Below are 17,619 nucleotides of genomic sequence, written 5' to 3'. Positions count from 1 at the left end.
TAACCTTAAAAATAGTTAGCTTGCACATTAAGGAAAACATTTGCTAGGCATTTGATTTATAGTAGTTTAAAGCAAATGATAAATTTAAACTTGGCTTACGTGGGATGAGCTACCTGGCTGAATTTCCTGATGGATTATGAAATAGCGTAACTGCAAATGTAGAGCTGATCCTTTTCATTTAAGTACTTTACTCTGTTTAAAGAACTATTAGCTCACAAAGTAGTCCCATTTTTTTACTCCTGTATGAGTAGAAAGTGCAGGGTCTGAGATCTGTTTTGCAATAGCAGCACATATGCTAACTGAAAAAAAAACCTGTCTTTCATTCTGTTGTTTGGAAAAAAAAAATTATCTGCTCCAGTGATTTCAGTGGTAGTTGAATGTATGTTATTGTTTTCTCTGCAAATTTTCCCATTAATTGCTTTCAAATGTTAGCATTATTTTGGCTATAGGAAAAACGAAATTTGTAAAAAAAAAAAAAAAATCTAGAAAATGCTTATATTGAGAAGATGTCTAGACATATTTAATTGCCTCATGGCTTCATTGCATTTCATATAATTGAATGAAATTGTTTGTGTTATATTTTTGGTAACCATTCAGAGATCAGAATATGTCTTAAAAGACAAAATGGCCATGTAATTATGCCAGGGAAGGTCACAGGTTTCAGTATCTTGTCTGTTTGCTATATCTACATAGTCTAAAAAAATACAGTTAAAAAAGAAAAAAAAATTCATTTTAACAATGTGCTTTATTTTGTAAATTATTTTGGATCTCTTGGGAAAGCCTGTGGCGTGAAGAAATAAGTGAAATATTCAGATTAAAACTTCCCTCTTTCTGACACCCAGAAAGAACAGAAGGGAAGCCAGCAGCCCATAATGGTGTCAAATATCCTTGTATTTAAACACCACAAAATTAATTTGTGCTTTTTCAAATTAAAATGGCCAGTGGAAACATTTGTTGATGTAAAGGAAAAAATGTTTTTGGTGCTGTGGGGTTCATTTTTTTTTGTTTTTTAATGACTGAATATGGAAGTAACATTGATGTCTTGTTATAATTTATGTTGTTTTCTTATTCTGCAAACATGTAACACTGAAAATAGATCTCCAGATTGCACAAACTACTACTTATCTTATATTGTGTGTCACCTAATAGTTATGGAGCAGGTAGTGTACCAAAATATGAATTGAAAAGCTGTAATTTTTTCTGTGGTTATCAGTCTGCATTAGTGTGTGATAAAGTGTGCTGCTTAAGAACTACCATTCACATGCCTTTGCACTGACAAATAAAAATGTATATAGAGACACCACCAAATCTATAAAGCTACTGTTCTAGTTTCTGATGCATTGACATTGCAGCTGTGTGCTTAGCCTTGTTTTTTTCATGAGTAGTTATCTGTTTTAATGACAGGTGGTCACTAGCTGCCAAGAAAAAATCCAGCACTGGTAAGTGAAAAATGTTTGATTACATGCCTAAAATACCGATGAGTAACCTAGTTATATTTTAGTAAAGTATTGCTATTTATTCTAATGATACCTACTAGCATGTTTTGGGGATTATAGTTAGCGGTAGCTCAGAATTGTTGCAAAGTACTCTCTTTAAAATGTGTATATTTTCCACTGATACCATTACTTTAAATCACAAATACGCTGAGCCTTAGTGTTTATACTTCTGTTTTAAATACCCAGCTCATTACTCATTTTTCCTCAAGTAACCTTGTGGCATGAATGCTGAGTTTGCCTGATTGGTGAAACGGTACTCCCAGGGTAGAATTTAATTATTCTTGTTGTTTTCTTTCTAACTATGGAGCAAATGGGGAAATTCTGCTTCCCCCCTCTCCATGTGCTAAAACAATGTGAAAGTAATGTTTCCTTGTTCCGCCCCCCCCCCCCAAAAAAAAAAAAAAGTGATAAAGCTTAGTTTGTAATGCTTAGAAAGAAATGGTTTGTTATGTAAAAAAATTATCTCTGGGCACTTTTTTCTCTGTTGGCAATCTATGTTTAATAGAAAACATGCTTAGTAAATAATAGTTTTGTATGGCATCTGAGGAAAATGTACATTTAATGGTGAATGAAATCTTATATTGTGAGTTACTGTGAGATATAACAGTTGATCTTACAGATATCAAATTACAATATATCCATGCTGTGTTTACCATGATTTTACTGAGAGAACAACAGGAGCTGTCTTGATTATTGTCTGCAGGGTTATTGCAGAATCACAGCAACTGCCCCTTTAGTGGTGAGATTAAACCTTTGGTTATACACCATCAAGCATATAATATTTTAAATTTATTTTAAGAGGCTTTTTCTTCATGCCTGAAAGATCTCCAAGCAAATAATTTATATTTAGTGTGTATCAAATGTTTTTAGTTTAAATGCACATAGGCTGCAAGCACTGGATAAGAGGAAAAAAATCTAGGCAATCTATACACATCATCATATTAAATTCTGACTATTGGCTCGCAAAAATAATCTAAAACTAATATGTTTCATTTATGTTTAAAATTCAAAGACTGCATAAATTTTCAATAAGGGAAATATTGAAGTGCCTACTGGTGTTGCTGTGGTGAAGTCAGGCAGAATATTCGTAGCACATGTACTTCTTCAGGAGCTTTGCAGTGTCCGTACCAATTTGGTCCCGTGTGAAATTCTGCATGTATATTCTTTTCACTAAGAGACAGTATTTTTCAGAAATAAACTAATATTCAGAAAACCATAAAATTCAAACAGATTTTTAAAAGTCTGGAAGGTTGTGAAAATTATTTCCTCTTATAAAAATGGCTGAGATTTGTGGATTGGGGAGGGAGGGTTGGCTTGGAAGGAGAAGTTGCTCTTGTGTTTGCTTTTGTGCAAACTCTGGCCAGAGTGGCCCATGAAGTTGGGGATTTTGGGCACAGAATGTCAAAAGGAAAACCTAACTTACTAATATCTTTTATGTAAAAAGCAATTTCTACAGCATCGATACAATCTTCACTTTATAAAAAAATTATTTAAAATTTAGTACCCTTATTTAGATCTTGATTGTGCAAGAGCTGAGTGCTCTTGTTTCAACTGAGTAATTTGTTCATATAAGACCTTTTAAGTAGTCAGTGACACAGAATAATGTTAAATAGAATTGGGTGAATAACAACAGGGTTTTGAAATGCTCAGCTTCAATATGTTTCCATTAAATTATTTTCTTTTTAATTTTTCAGTACACTTTTTGAAGTATATTTCTAAAGCCATGAATCCAATAATGGATCTGGTATGGGATTAAACATCTAGACATGTGTTTCCCCGTCTAGGGATGTGTTTATAGCTGGAGTCCAAATATTCATCCTCTCTGTTCACTTTGATTCTTCATTGTGTATTGGGACTGAGCATAGTGCCAGCATACCCCAGAGCTTGTGTCACCATCAGCTATAGGTGAAGAAGGGAGGTCTGCTTCCTTCCTTAAGTAATGCTATTTCAGGCCAATTAGTTAAAAAGGATTGATTTTAATTTTCTTTATCTCTATGGTCCAGTTCAGGATGTGGCCGCAGTTTTAGAGATTCCCATGGTGGAGGTTTGATCAGCAAAGGGCCCACTGAAAACAGAAACATACTTTGCTCTGTAAAGCAAAACAGCTTTTGTAGCAAGTGATTTCTCCTGTACCCTGATTAGATTATTCAGTAACGGGCAGCAGTCAGATCTTAAAGGCAGTATCTTCTTTTCAGATTAATGAAGAAGTGTTGAGTGACTCAGCCATGAAACAATGGGAATGTTTAATCCCACTGCGAGCGGGGGGGATTTTCATGCCATTCTCCTCCCATAGAGTCTTCTCCTTGTGTTTGAGACATGGACAAGGCCTTTGGCTTGGAGATCGTGTTTGTTTTTCAGCGGGTGGTTGGAGTGCATCAGTGTCCATTTCTCAAATACCGATCTCTGTGAGGCAAAGGCTGAATTCTGTAAACATCATAAAGTAATCGATCGTTATTGTTGACACCAAGTTGTCATTATATTGCTTCCCCCCTCCAAAACATCTCAGTGAATTTTGTTAAGATTCATGAGTTTGTCCTTCCTCTTTGAAGGAAGTCTATTATATTTTCACTTTGATGTGGGCAATGGACAGAGAAACTTGCCTAAAATGTCTGGGAGAAATCCACTGTCAAAACAAAGCAGCAGCAAGCATCTTTTGTAAATCAGTTATATGGAATATGGTTTTAATGTCCAAGTGGCACAAAAACCTAAATTCTTTTTTTCAGGACCACTTCAGGAACTTAAAATGTGAAGTACTCCAGGTATAAAGTGGGGTGGTTACAGCAAAGTTCAACTATGGAAGCAAATGAGTCAAAACATAGGCAAATGAGTCAAAACATAGGAGCATCAGATAGTTTTTTGTAACAAATGCTGAAGAAGATTTCAGTCTGCTTACGAATCTAATAAAATCAATGATCATATTTTGAGAGTTGTGTTATCAACTATGACATTCATTTTCCAGCACATTTATAGATTGCTTTCCTGAATCATCCTCAGAAAACCTGTAATTTGCATCTTGGGTCAGCGTTGTTAAGTGTGCTGCTCCGTGCTTTCAGTTGCCTTTTATTGCAGAATTTACTACCATATATATTTTTACTATTTTGAAGTACAAGTAAACAATATCATCAAACCTGACTTTTACATGCCAGCTACTTCATGCAGGATCTGATTTCTGACCATCTTCAGAATGGCAGTGGTCCATTAAAAGACTTTTTCCAGCCAAATTTAAGTATTTAAGAATGTCTTCACAAAAGGCGGCTTTTTTAGAGGGAGTGTAGTTGCTTGTTTTGCACACAAAGGAAAAAAATCCTTGTAACAATTGAAACGCTGTATCTTGCAAAGTCCTCTGAAGAGCCAGGTGTCTGCCGTGGGAATAATTTGTCCAAGTTCACCAAGCCATTTCTGTCTTGGGTAGCAACATGCAGCTTGACTCTCATTTACATTTTGGATAGAGAAACAGCAGAAGGGATGTTCTTCACCTATATTGTCCCTTGTCAGGGATTGAAGATGCGACAGAATCCTGGTGGTCAAGCCATCTTTCAGGAGTGTTGGCTCTTGGTAGGAACACAAAGTTCACTTGAAAATCAGAATTAATTAAAATTTTGCCCGTTTATGTCAGGTCAAACCAAGGTCATGAATTCTTCATTACAAGTGATACTTTGAAGAATTTGCCTCTTACAAACTGGATTTTCAGTTATTTTTCTAAATATTGATGGTGGTATAACTGTTGAACTTGAACATGGAGTGAGATATGCCAAATCCTAGTGAAAGAACTGATTCTTTGCACCATAAAAAATTAAAATTCAGAAAGAGACATGCTAAAATAATAATGTCCCTATTTTAATACATGTTATTCTAAAATAATCTAGCTATTATGTTTGTCTTCCCAAATCTTTTATAAATAAGTTATTAATCTATCAACTGTATGTGTTTAAGAGTAAAATAGTTTATTTTTCTTTATTTTTTGTGTGTTGTTGAATTACTAGCGGAAAAGCATTAAGTCTTTACTTTAGATACGAAATTGAATCAAATTGAATTTGTCAACAGGAAGAAGGTGGAGAGTGATTATGAGGCTCTTCAGGAACGACTCTGTACATTGCCCGATAAACTGTCCTACGATATCATGGTATGTATGCTGCAGGGTTCATAGGAGAAAATGGGCTAAAATTTTTAGTAACTCAGGTATCTGCACTGGCAGTGAGGTGTTTTTCAGGTTGCCATGTAGTACTTTGTAATGTTGCATTTATTATGATATTAGTTAAACCTTTGCTTTTGTTTCTTTCTCTTTTCTTTGAAATCCTTTGTAAATTATGATGTTATTGACAACTGAGAACTGATGACATAAATGCTAACACAAAACCTGACATGTTTGATATGTAAATCTAATGTATAGAAAACTATAATTATGACTGAATTATGGTGCTTAGTCATTTCCTGAGAAGAAAGTGGCCATAGTGTTTCCTGATTCATGGAAATAAACCCTAGAACATTGATTTTTACATTAAAAAGTGCTGCTAATTTTTGTTTCACCGATCTTCACATTGACATAACGATCTTTCCTGGTGCTTTGAATCTTCCCTAACAACTGCACAGCTCCCTGTGTAAACTTTACCCTGTTGACTTGCACTCACTAGAATTTTGACCAAATTGGCTTTTCTTTCTTTTTTAACTCCTCCCTTCTCAGGTCCAATTCAAGATATATCTTTGAAGGGAGGGAAGTTGTACTGGAAGTAACTGAATAGCTAATTTCAGCACAAAGTGCCTGACTGCTTGCTTCCTTGGCAGCCTGGCTCAGCGTACAGAGTTGAGTTGTTAGTAAGATGGCATTGGAGTACACTTACCATGTGGGAAAGACAGTGTTTCCCTTTCCTGTGCTAACAGTTCAGCTCTGGATTTTATGCATGTAGTCCATTTGCCATATGTATATGTGTGTGGCCACATGATGTAGAACAAAAAGATTTGTGTTGTTTCGAAGCACAGAAGAAACCCTATTTTTAAAAAAGCTAGATAGGGCTTATCCTTAGTTAAAGCAGCAATGTCAACTCACATCTGTTATTTTAAATGTACGTAAATAGTTCCTATCCTGTTAGCCAAATATTTTCGTATGTTTTCAATTTTGCTTTCATCATTCTGGGGGAAGAGTGAACAGGCAAATGGTGCAGTCTGCTACTTGAAAACCGACTCAGGAAGGGTACACATGTAGGAAAAGCACATTCTGCATAGTCTTAATGTCAGGATCCTGCCTACTGGAGAACTGTTTCGAGCATTGGTACCCTCCTGGATACTGAAGCTAGGGAAGATCACTTTCCAAGGAAACAGATCCACTAGGCCAAGTGCTTTCCTTCAGCACAAATGCAATGAGAAAGCAAGTGGCTACTCTGAAGGAAATGAAGAAGGCTGAAGAGGAGTAAAATAGGAGGAACTGATACAAACTGGCTGATACATATCTCTTTTTACCCTGAGAAAGAAAACTTGATGTGGATGTGGTTCTTAGCTTTTTGCCACCTCCATTTTAACTTTAATGTGATTTTTGGTCTCCTAATTTCTTTGCAATTGAAGCCCAAAGGCAGCCAGGCAGGTGGCAGTAGGTCTGAGGGTATGAATGCTGGGGGCTGGTGCAGGAGACAGGAGTGAGGGTGGCCAAAGCTCCTCCTCAGCAATAGGACTTGCCCAAGCAACGTCTGTAAAGCATGGGCTGTAGAAATTAATAAAATTTCTACATTCATAAAAATGGTATCCTACACGTTGTAATACATGTTAAAATGGGGGTTACACATTTTAAGAAGCACCTCTTAAAGTTACAACACATGTTTATCACCAAGGTACTCCTGTCTGAAGTATTCTGGTTTTCTGTATTGTTCCTGTGCCTGGACAGTCATTAGAGGATGGGTGTTGCTTGGTGCAGCATTGCTTGAAGGTTGACGTCTGCATACTGGTGAATGATAAAGTGAGATTAAGCACAGTCTGTGATCCTGCCAGTGGCCCACACAAACTTAACACTGAAGTTTCTAGGTACTCACTATTAGCAAGCCAGATGTTGAGAAAAGCAACTCATCTGTGAGTTGACCATACCTGTTTAAGTATTTTAAAAGTTTTAGCAAAACTAAACTTGCTTTTATTAGGAAATGAGTGTAGTCTGTGTATAACAAATATATAACTCCCCTAAATGGTAATTTTGTCAAGGTTTACATGTTAGGATTAAGTGAATTTGTTTTCTATGGGAGCATTCAGCTATACTATAGCTTTATGTCACAAAACAACTTGTCTAGTTAAATTCCACTTTTCTGATTTTGTAAGTACAATACTAAATTCAAATGGGTCTGGTCATTTGAATATTTATGAAGGGTTAGTCATTAAATAACTGCTGGAGAATTTTTATTTCTTTAACTCTGTATTTTACTTTTTTTAAAAAACTAAGACATGAATGACTGTCTAGGTTTTATTTTCATTAGTGATTTTCAGCAGTTTCTTCTGTGCCTTTGACAGGTACCTTTTGGTCCTCTTGCCTTCATGCCAGGAAAACTTGTCCACACCAATGAGGTTACTGTTCTGCTTGGGGACAACTGGTTTTCAAAATGCTCAGCAAAGCAGGCTGTTGCGCTGGTTGAGCACAGAAAAAAACGTATGTATGTTTCTGAATGTAATTTAATAGTCAAAATTATGTGTCTTTGTATTAATATATAAAATCAGTAGCATGTACAGTTTTTTTTGTGAGCTTGCTAACAGAAGTCTCATTTGGATGTAATCCCAATTTAGCACCTTATTTTCCATCTTTACTTGGTATTTGATTGGATATGTCCAGGTCTTTTTAAACATCTAGCCAGAGCTTTTTTTTTAATGATACATCAGCTTAAGTTACCAAAATTCAGGTTTTGATGTTAGATGTTAGAATACAAGTTCAGTCAGGATTTGTTCATTTGTTTATTATACACAAAAGTAAAAAAAAGAAAAAACAAAACAAACTAAAAACCTCCTTTCACTTTTATTTAATGTGAGAAATGCTGTATTCTCTTCTAGAAAGTAAGCATCACATTGTATTTTTGCTCTTAGTTATCTTATTCCCTATATTCTGTTCCCTTGTCTCATCTCATTTCTTTGCTGCCTTGTCCTCTGGTTTTTTTTTTCCTTTGTCCATACCATTTTCCAGCTTTCTTCTCCCTCTATGCATGCTTTACTCCTGCTTGTTGTTTTTTTTTTTTCCTTACTTGCTGCTCAGCTGCATTTCTGCCTCTTGCCCTCAACGTTCTTAGCCACTGATGTGGAGAGATCCCCTGGATCTCCCCAGATCAGGTGTTGTTGGTGACCACCAAATTCATCTTACATAGCAGCACATCACAGAGTCAGAGAGGCAATTTCTGTTTTTATTTCCAGCTCTCTTCAGTTGGTGGTGAGATCTTGGCTTTGAAGAGCCAAGACCAGCAGGAAGTGGTGCGCGTGGGGCACTTTGGAACCTCTTTATGTTAGAAAGAGTAAGAGCCTAAAATATTTGATGTAAATGTCAAGGAAGGAAAAGCACAATAAAATGGAAAATAAATTGGTACCTATTAGCCTTTGCTGTTTGCTTCAGATAAGCGTTTGAGTAAACTTTTTTCATATTGGTTTTACCTGTAATCTGTCTCTTTCCTGAATGAGTGCTCACTGCAGCTTTACCCTGTGTATGTTACAACTACCACAACTATTTACACTGGATTTTTGTTTGAGTTCAGCTATCCATGTTGCTGCCTGCAGCAGAATACCTCAGAGGTTCCCTATCTGAATACATTTTTCTTTTCAATTCTGTGCAAACAATATTTGTGTTAGAAAAGTTAGCTTTTTTAGAAAAATTCATTTGCTATATTACTTTAAAATATTCCTTTATGAAGAACATTGCCAAAAGTCTGTAATTTGTATTTTACCTATTATCTTTCTTAATCTGGTTCTCCTGACACAACTTCACAATTTTCTTTCTTACTGAACTGAATCTACATTATTTATTGTGACTCTTGCGAGATCTCAGGTCCATATCTTTTTCTTTGATCATCTGATATTTTTTTCAGTGCTGCAGAATATTTTTGTCACCATTGCATTCAGTGAAATCATTTGACCTTTGCATAGTAGATGTTTGAACATTGGGTAGTCTGCTGGGAGACACACAATAAATGCTGGATTCTTTCCTTTATGATCTTTTAAATTGCATTTAAAATACAAACTCAGAAATACTAATTTCCTTTAAAGCAAAATAGTCATTGATGCTGGATATAAACCCTCCATTCAGCTGATAGCTCACTTCAGCTGTGTGATGGCTGCCAGTGGGAGGCTCCAAAACACTGATATTAACTAAAAACTTTTTATTTAAAGGACTCTTCAGTTTTGGATGATAAAACCCATATTAGTACATATGATTCTGGAAAAAAATAAAAATTCTTTCATACATACACTTTTCTCCATTTAAAAAATACAACTGACTTTCTTTTCAACCATTTTCACACTAAATGAGGGCAAGTTAGAGGAGAATACTGGAGATTTTATTTGTTTATTCTAGTTAGAAAAAAGTTACATACGTGGAAGACCTGTAGGCCATTGCTATTTAATGTGAATTGGCCGCTTGTGGCACAAATGTGAAAGACTGATGTTTCACAAGTATTAGTTTAAAGTCTCTTTTGTGTATTGCACTGTAGTTATTTTCATAGTTATAACTTCTCATTTCACTGGTATTTTGTGAGCGTAGAGCCTTCATAGTTTACAGGGTGATGTATATTGGGCATTGTCCTTACATTGACACAGTGTGATTTGATTTTTAGTACATAATCTTTTTGTTTTGGACATAAATTTCGTGAGTAGGTCACACACACTGGAAAAGAGGGCATGCTTACTGCAGGGGATTACATTGCAAGCAGTCCTGAATGTACTGTGTGCCAGTCGGAAGGTCCTAACACAGCAAAGCTTTTTTAAGCATGTGCTTAAGGCCAGTGTGTGCTTAAAGGCTTTGATATATAGGAATTGGGGCCTGAACAGAGCAAAGAAAGGCTCATGCTGAAATTGCTTCCTGAACAGAAAGCTAGCAATATTTGTCGATGGTTTGTTTCTTCAGTGACCTATATTTTTTTATCCAATGCTACTCTCTTTAATTTAGATGGGTGTTATTTTCATAACTAGCTGGTCAAATCTGTTCAGATAACTGAAATGAACTTAATTAGTATAGCACTAATAATTCAGTGCTTTAACAGAAATTAAGAGTTGTAAGGAAATAAATGCAAGACACACTTTCATTGTTTACCATATCTTGTGCCCACTTTCCTGAGTAGTGAGGAGTGCGAAAGCATCTGTTCAGGGTTTAAGTTTTCTAGTGGGACTGGCTCTTGGGTAGAAAAGGGTAAGAGATTCCTATAACTCACTCTCAGTGTTGTTTCTTACTGGTTCTGGGGAGTTTACCTTATTGTCTTTGACTAGTTTTGTGTGGGTCTGCCCATTGAAGACCTCTGGTCGCCAGGGGTGACCCTGTTTGCCTTTGAGGACACCACTGCCCTAACAGTTAATTTAATCAAGGTTCACAGAAAATTTTCTTTGCAGTTTGATTCCTTCTGTGTATGTTAGATGCATACAAGAATTGAAAATATGAATTTGCATGCTTAAGCAGTAACAGTGCCAGATAAATCAGATAATATCAGTGAGTATAATGCCTTGGAAGTTAGGGGTAGCAATAAGAGTGTACTATATATAAAAGCTTTAAATATTACTTAGTACTAATTAGGTCATCCTTTTTGTCTTATTAGTTTTGTTAAATTTGCTTTTTAAAGCAGGACAAGTGAAAAACTGTTTGCTTCTGTGGAATAGAGAAATTCCCAGGCACAGCAGATTAATTTCTTGGTTAAAATTTATTTAAGTGAAAGGAATAATTGAAGGGTGACTGTACTGAATCTTAAAAGTAAATGCACTGTAACTGACATAGCCGTAGAAAGCCCTATTTTGGGGCTACATTTTTGTTTGCTTAGCTTTTGATTTAGATGCAAACTGTTCAGCATTGTGATTGGTTGAAATGTATTTGGTAAAATTTGGGACACTCATGTCAAATGTTTCTTTTTCATAAAATATTGATCATGTCTTCTTGAATAATATTTGAGTTGCAGTAGATCTTTAATTTGCTGCACATTTTTGTGACATCCTAGATGTTCAGTTAGTTCCCAAACTGTTAAAAAAATAAATCTAGTGAAGTTTATGGAGTTGCCAAGTATATCTTTAATTGTTTTAAATTTGTTGCCGTTTGTTAAACCAGGTAGTACAGATAATGGGAAACACTTTACACATATGTTTGTGTGTAAAAATGTGAAGAAATAGCGAAGTAGATTAAAGGATATGCACACCAAATTCTATTATAATAAAAGAAATTAGCTTTTTAAGTATGTCACAGTTTAGCACAACAATAATGCAACAGTAGTTTTTTCTCTTACAATTATCTTGCTTAAGGTACTTCATAATATTTCTGTTCTCCTCAAGGCAAGACTGTATTGTCTCAGAATTCAAAGAGGGAATAAAGATTCTTTTTGTGAATATGGGATTATATCTTTTACGTGTTTGCGATGATATAAATTACATTTTTTCTCTATATCAGTAATCGCATTAATTCTTTAAGATGGGAAATTTTTCATTACAATAGTCCCTGTGGTAGTTACTATAGAAAGAAATTAAATAGATTTTTCTTGTAAATATTTGTGGATTAATTCAGTATGCTAGGTATTCCAAGTGTCTAAACACTTTAAAAGGTGGGAAATTAAAACTTGCACGCAGAACTAGGAGTGGTTTTATTGTGTTAAAAATTTATCAGATAAAAAAAAAAATCCCACTTAAAGGAGAATTGTTGAACTACTTAGCAATTGTGTCTTCAGTATATGTAAGAATACCCTTGCAGTGTCATGCTGCAAATGAATTCATGAAATGAAAATACTGATTGCATTAACATACAGTATTGTGATAGTACCCAATTGTAAATTGCAGTATGTAACCTTTAATACAAATATTTGTGTCAATCAAAATTGACCGATAGCTTAGTATACAAGGTTTAAAAGATACCATTGTTTTTAATAAATAAGATGATCCAGGCGGATGAGGACCAGTTTGAATTTGTTCCTTATCAGCAGTTCCAGAAAAAAGGATATTGTCTCCAAAATATATGATAGGAAGGCTTTCCATTTCCCATCCGTGAATGAGTGAGGCCTTTAGAGGTTTTAATGTTTCATCCAAGGGTGAAAATAACTTCCTTTATATTCTAAAGAATGTAACACAAACTTGCCTACTCACTTTTTGGGGGGAAAACAAAAAATGCAGGCAGTGTTACAAAGAAATCTAGCTGTTGCTTTTCTTTATTAAAAAAAAATTCTGCTCTTTTTCTGCATGCTGGAGAATTTTCTTTTGCTGTGCTTTTGAACATTTTTTTACCATTTTTGCGATGATCACTTTTTAGTTTGATAACCTCCATCACTTCCTTCCTTACCCTTGTTAAGTTAGGAGCTGATTTGGTGGAGTGCTAAGTGCTCTAAATCTGCTCTGCAGCTCCCAGGAGGTGTTTGGTTTCTCACAGGACCACAGTCTAGGTATTTTAACCAGAACACAGTGGAAGAAAGTGAGGAGAATAGACTCCTTTCTGGAAGTTACATATTGTGATTCAAAGAAGCCCCCACCTTTTTATAATTCTTACTGGGCAGCAGAGGAGTTGTCTGAATGCCACCCTCCTTCATTTAGGAGGAATTTAAATGTATTCATATAATTCTAGCAATTACATAGGTGTGTGAACCTAAAAGAGGAATGCTTTGCATTTACTTAGTGTTCCTAAAGCAAAATTATCTACACAAATTTTTACAGAAGAAAATCCAAATGTCTTTGGTTTTGATACCAAGGGAACATGGAAAGCAAAATGAAGGTTGTCTCTAAAAGGCACAAAGCTACTGCACAAAGGGTTGCATTGCATTTTAAAGAACTAGTGCAGTTGCTGTTATAAAGAATGAATTTATTTATGTTGTTGCAAGCACAAAGAGAGCTTAAATCTGTATACACAAAAAGCAATCAGGATTCTCTTTTGAATCTTAAAACAAATGCATCTCTAGAAAAATGAACAGAAAAGAATAGAAAAACAGAAGGGTGTTTTGAAAAGCTCTTAGTAGATAATACTTTCTGCAGAACTGCAGATCTTGTTTCGAGTAACCTGTGATAGTTTGTTGGAAAATTGTTGACTAAAAAAATATTTTGTTGCAGATTAAATATATATTTATTGAAATACAGTTAAAAATCCTCAGATGATTGATCTACTTACGCAGACCCTTAAAAGCAAGAAAATAAGTAATGCACTTAAAATAGCATGCCATAACACATTAATAGTACTTATAATTGTAGTGCTGTACTTTTGCAAGGAAATAAATTCCATCTCCAAAGAATTCAGAAGTGGAGTATGTGCATTAGATTGCATGATACTTTACCTCCAGCCTCAGTGATATTAACATGCTCCATTAACAGACTGCATGATAGGTATTCTTGTTTTGTTCAGGGGTCAGTCATAATTGTGCTAGAAATTGCTGATCAAAGAATTTGCATGCAAAATGCTATTCTGTGGTTCCCCCATGTAACTTCCCTTCTGCACCTGAAATGGGATGGTGGCAGCCCAGCATTTCCATGGTGGAGAGTCAGAACCGCTGAGGTACTGCCTTCAGGTGCATGTACTGGGTTCTCACTCTGGAGGAGCTGAGCTGCTGTCAGTAACTGAGGTAGGTGGTTGTTCCCTGGTTTGTATAAACACTCTGTGTTAATATAACCATCTTAAGACTGGTTACCTTCTACTTGAGAAACTGCATTAGATGATGAAGAGATCTTAACTCTAAATCTCAGTTGCTTTGTTAATCTAAATTTTCTCTCCAGTCATCTATCCTCAAAGGAGGTTATTTCCTAACTTTCCAGTCTTCTGTGTTATATCTATGAGACTCCTCTGAAGACTAACTGAACCTAGCAAGGTAGACCAGGTTTCAGCTTCATCTCAGTTTGTCCTGTTTCACAAAGTCTGACGTTTCAAAATAGATCAACCTGTTCTCACTATTTAAATCCCAGTGTAACACACAGTTTCCAGAAGTAACTAAAATAATGTCTATGATTCCCAAATCCTTATAGACGACACTCCAAGGACATTAGTGTCAAACTCAGATAATTAAAATTTGTATCCAGCCAAGCTAATTAACCCATTAAAGCCAAAATGCATAGATGAGAATTTGTGTCAGTTTGGCATTAGTACGTTGTCATGTCTTGTAAAATCTGGCTTCGGTGGACTTCATTTCAACAATATGAAATGTGTTCCCCAATTATTTTTTTCCTCTGCCAGTGTATATGTTGCAAGCAAAGGGCTTCATCTCAAAAACAGCTAATCATGGTGTAAGGAAATTCAGTCAAGTCCTTTCAGACTAATAAGGGAGCTGGGAAGGAATGATCTAACTGTAAAGAAATCTTGCTGCCTGTAAATATTCAGAGACTGCTGCGCAGAGGAAATCTACATATCGTGATTTCTGATTCAAATACCTTTTCCTTTTGGTGGTCCTGGAAAACAGTCCTAGAGACTGTGGCTTGTTTGTGGCGCTGAACTATCTTTCCAAGTGGTTTAGGTGAGACATGTAAATAGGAACTACTCGGGTTCACCTGAAAGCCATGTCAGACTTTTCTCAGGTTATTGGATGTGACAAAGTTGGACAACAGCCTCTGGTTCAATCCGTCTTAAAAGGCTCTAAGAAGCTTAAACCACAGGGTAGTAAGAGGAGGAGACTATGGAGCCTCTCTTACCCTACTGATATTTTTTCTGGGGGTCCCAATGACTAAAAAACCCCCTGTAGTTTGTAAAATGAATTGTTTCTCGCTAGATACGGTACATTTTAAAGCTCAGTGAATGATGTTGGAGGCTTTCAGGATGCGCAGTGGCAAGTTTAAAACACGAAACCCTGAGCTTTCCATGCAGTTAGGTGCACGAACCCTTTTCCAGGAGACCCCTTCTTTGCTGAGGGGCCTGGCCACGGGAAGGTCTCTCCTTTGGTTGACTGGGAGCCCTGGCTTTCCGCTGGCAGGGCAGGCGCGAGTGACCCAGTGGGCTGACTGGGGATGGAGTGTCACGGTGATCCCAGCTGTCCACTGATGTGCTGTGTGGCCCAGGGCAAATCACTTAAACTGTCTGTTTCTTCATCTGTAAAATAGGAGAGAGTGATACTTAACCTCCCTTGCAGGGAGCTGGGAGGATTAGTTAGTGCTTGTACAGCATTTTAGAATAAAACGTGGTGGGTAACTGCTCAGTGTCCTTAACTAACAGAGCAAACCAATGTGTTCCTGTCCGGGAAGCAGCATTGCAAGCTGGTGCTCCAGGAGCAGCGTAACCTAGATGGCTGTTGAACAATATTTAGGTATACAGGCAATGACTGAGACACTCGTGATGTTTAAGAAACAGCTGAGCATCACATTTACTATGAATGTAAAATAAAAGCCTGAGAAAAACTGGTCTCAGGCTAGACGTTTATGTACATTGAGACTACCTTCAAGAGCTGAAAGCACAGATGGGAGCATTTTGTACGAAAACTATCCACCTCTCTCTGATTTGGACTTTGGAGGGTGCGTTATACACCAAAAAAAGCTGTGGATGATGTTGATAGGAATTAACTGAAGAATAAAAGCTGAGTGCGAGAGGTGATCGCTGCTGTGTCTGATGGAGGACAAGGCAGCTCTCGGAATGAGTTGTGTAAGGGGAGCAGGACCCTGATTGCGTGTGGAAGGAGCTGTGTCCTCTGAAGGGTGTGTGTTGGCACTGCTTGAGATGTTGAATATTTTTTGGAAATAGTATTTCATCCAGTAGGAAATGCAGAGCATTTTTCAGGGGAGAATCTTAAGCTCTTTCTTAGAAACACTACTGGAGATGACTGCACGTTTGATGTGTAGGTTCCCAAAAGCCTGATCCGTGTCTTCATGCTTCTTGTTGGCAAGGATGGACGTTTGCTTTAGTAGCCTTTTCCAAAATGCATAATTGCTTTCTAAACTATTTACTGCAAGTAATATATTTTTAAGGAATTGTATTTAATACACTGTGAAATATCAACAGGGAAAAAAACATACAGGACTGAATCTGTTAAAATTAGGATGAGAGTAATCTCACACACTTGGCGGTAGTTGTGTTTTGCCTTGACTGTTTTGTGCATAATTCCCTGTTCTGCGTGTGTAGAGGGGGAGGAGGGATCTGAACCTGTTTGTAGAAGTCTGAGTCACTAAGTAGATTTTATTTTCTAAATACAACTACAGACTCATTTTGCATACTTAAGTGCATTTTGTAATCATGTTGTGATTATTAGTATATTTTCACACATCCTTATCTGAAAGGCCTATCGTTATGATAAACGCAATCTCTGCAACATTTACAACTGCCTACCCTAGCCAGAAAACTATGGGGAGTAGCTATGTATGAACTTGAAACTTTTTAGGAGTAGCCTCTAGACCAGAGAGATACTTAATCAAATACTAAAGTTAACAGGCAGAAGGAGAGTTAAAGAAAGGAGTAAGAATATTGAGAAAATACTTTGAAAATAGTTTTTCAACTAGAATATTTTGTGGTTAAATTTTCCCTCATTATATGTTCCTGTCTGTAAAACGGGAATAGCAGGGTGCTCTGCCATACTTGTATGTTGTGAAAATAAATAATTTAAGGTGCATGAGGTTTTTTACATGCTACAGTACTGGTTATCATGTAAGTACTGTAAGCAGAGAAGCAATGCTGAGGGAGGAGCTAGCTAGATTCATGAAGTGAGTTACTGCTTAAAAAAGTTTCTTGAAGTGTGACTTTGCTGATCCCATGGTACAGAGGATCTCTTTGCCTCCTTCATAGTATTGTATGAGACATCTTCTTATATTGCTTTAATGATTCAAAAAAAGAATTTTAAAATAGAAAATCAGCTTACTTCTTCACAAAGGCTTTTAGCTCCTTCAGGGTATATAGGACCAGTAGGTGCAAGGTCTTAGAGATCCTCTGTTGAAACTAATTTATGTAGTAAGTCTTCCCTCCTGAAAATTTGCATTTGTATTAGTTTTGAGTTGAACAAAGAGTGCAAGTCTATTAATATTATTAGTATAAGGCTTTAATTGTGCCCTC

At 36.3% G+C, this 17,619-nt stretch overlaps 1 protein-coding gene across 2 annotated transcripts in view; it reads left to right on the top strand.

The window, feature by feature from the left end:
• Window positions 1–17,619, top strand: part of URI1 (URI1 prefoldin like chaperone) — a 43,019-nt gene that overhangs the window by 11,156 nt on the left and 14,244 nt on the right. For both annotated transcript variants that reach the window (XM_069793545.1, XM_069793544.1), the window contains exons 2-4: window positions 1,405–1,439; window positions 5,541–5,619; window positions 7,980–8,115. In XM_069793545.1, the coding sequence (XP_069649646.1) occupies window positions 1,405–1,439; window positions 5,541–5,619; window positions 7,980–8,115 (250 nt within the window). The remainder of the gene's footprint in view (window positions 1–1,404; window positions 1,440–5,540; window positions 5,620–7,979; window positions 8,116–17,619) is intronic.

Source organism: Haliaeetus albicilla, chromosome 10 (assembly GCF_947461875.1).
Source record: "Haliaeetus albicilla chromosome 10, bHalAlb1.1, whole genome shotgun sequence".
Classification (NCBI taxonomy): domain Eukaryota; kingdom Metazoa; phylum Chordata; class Aves; order Accipitriformes; family Accipitridae; genus Haliaeetus; species Haliaeetus albicilla.
This window is presented reverse-complemented; position numbering and strand designations above follow the sequence as displayed.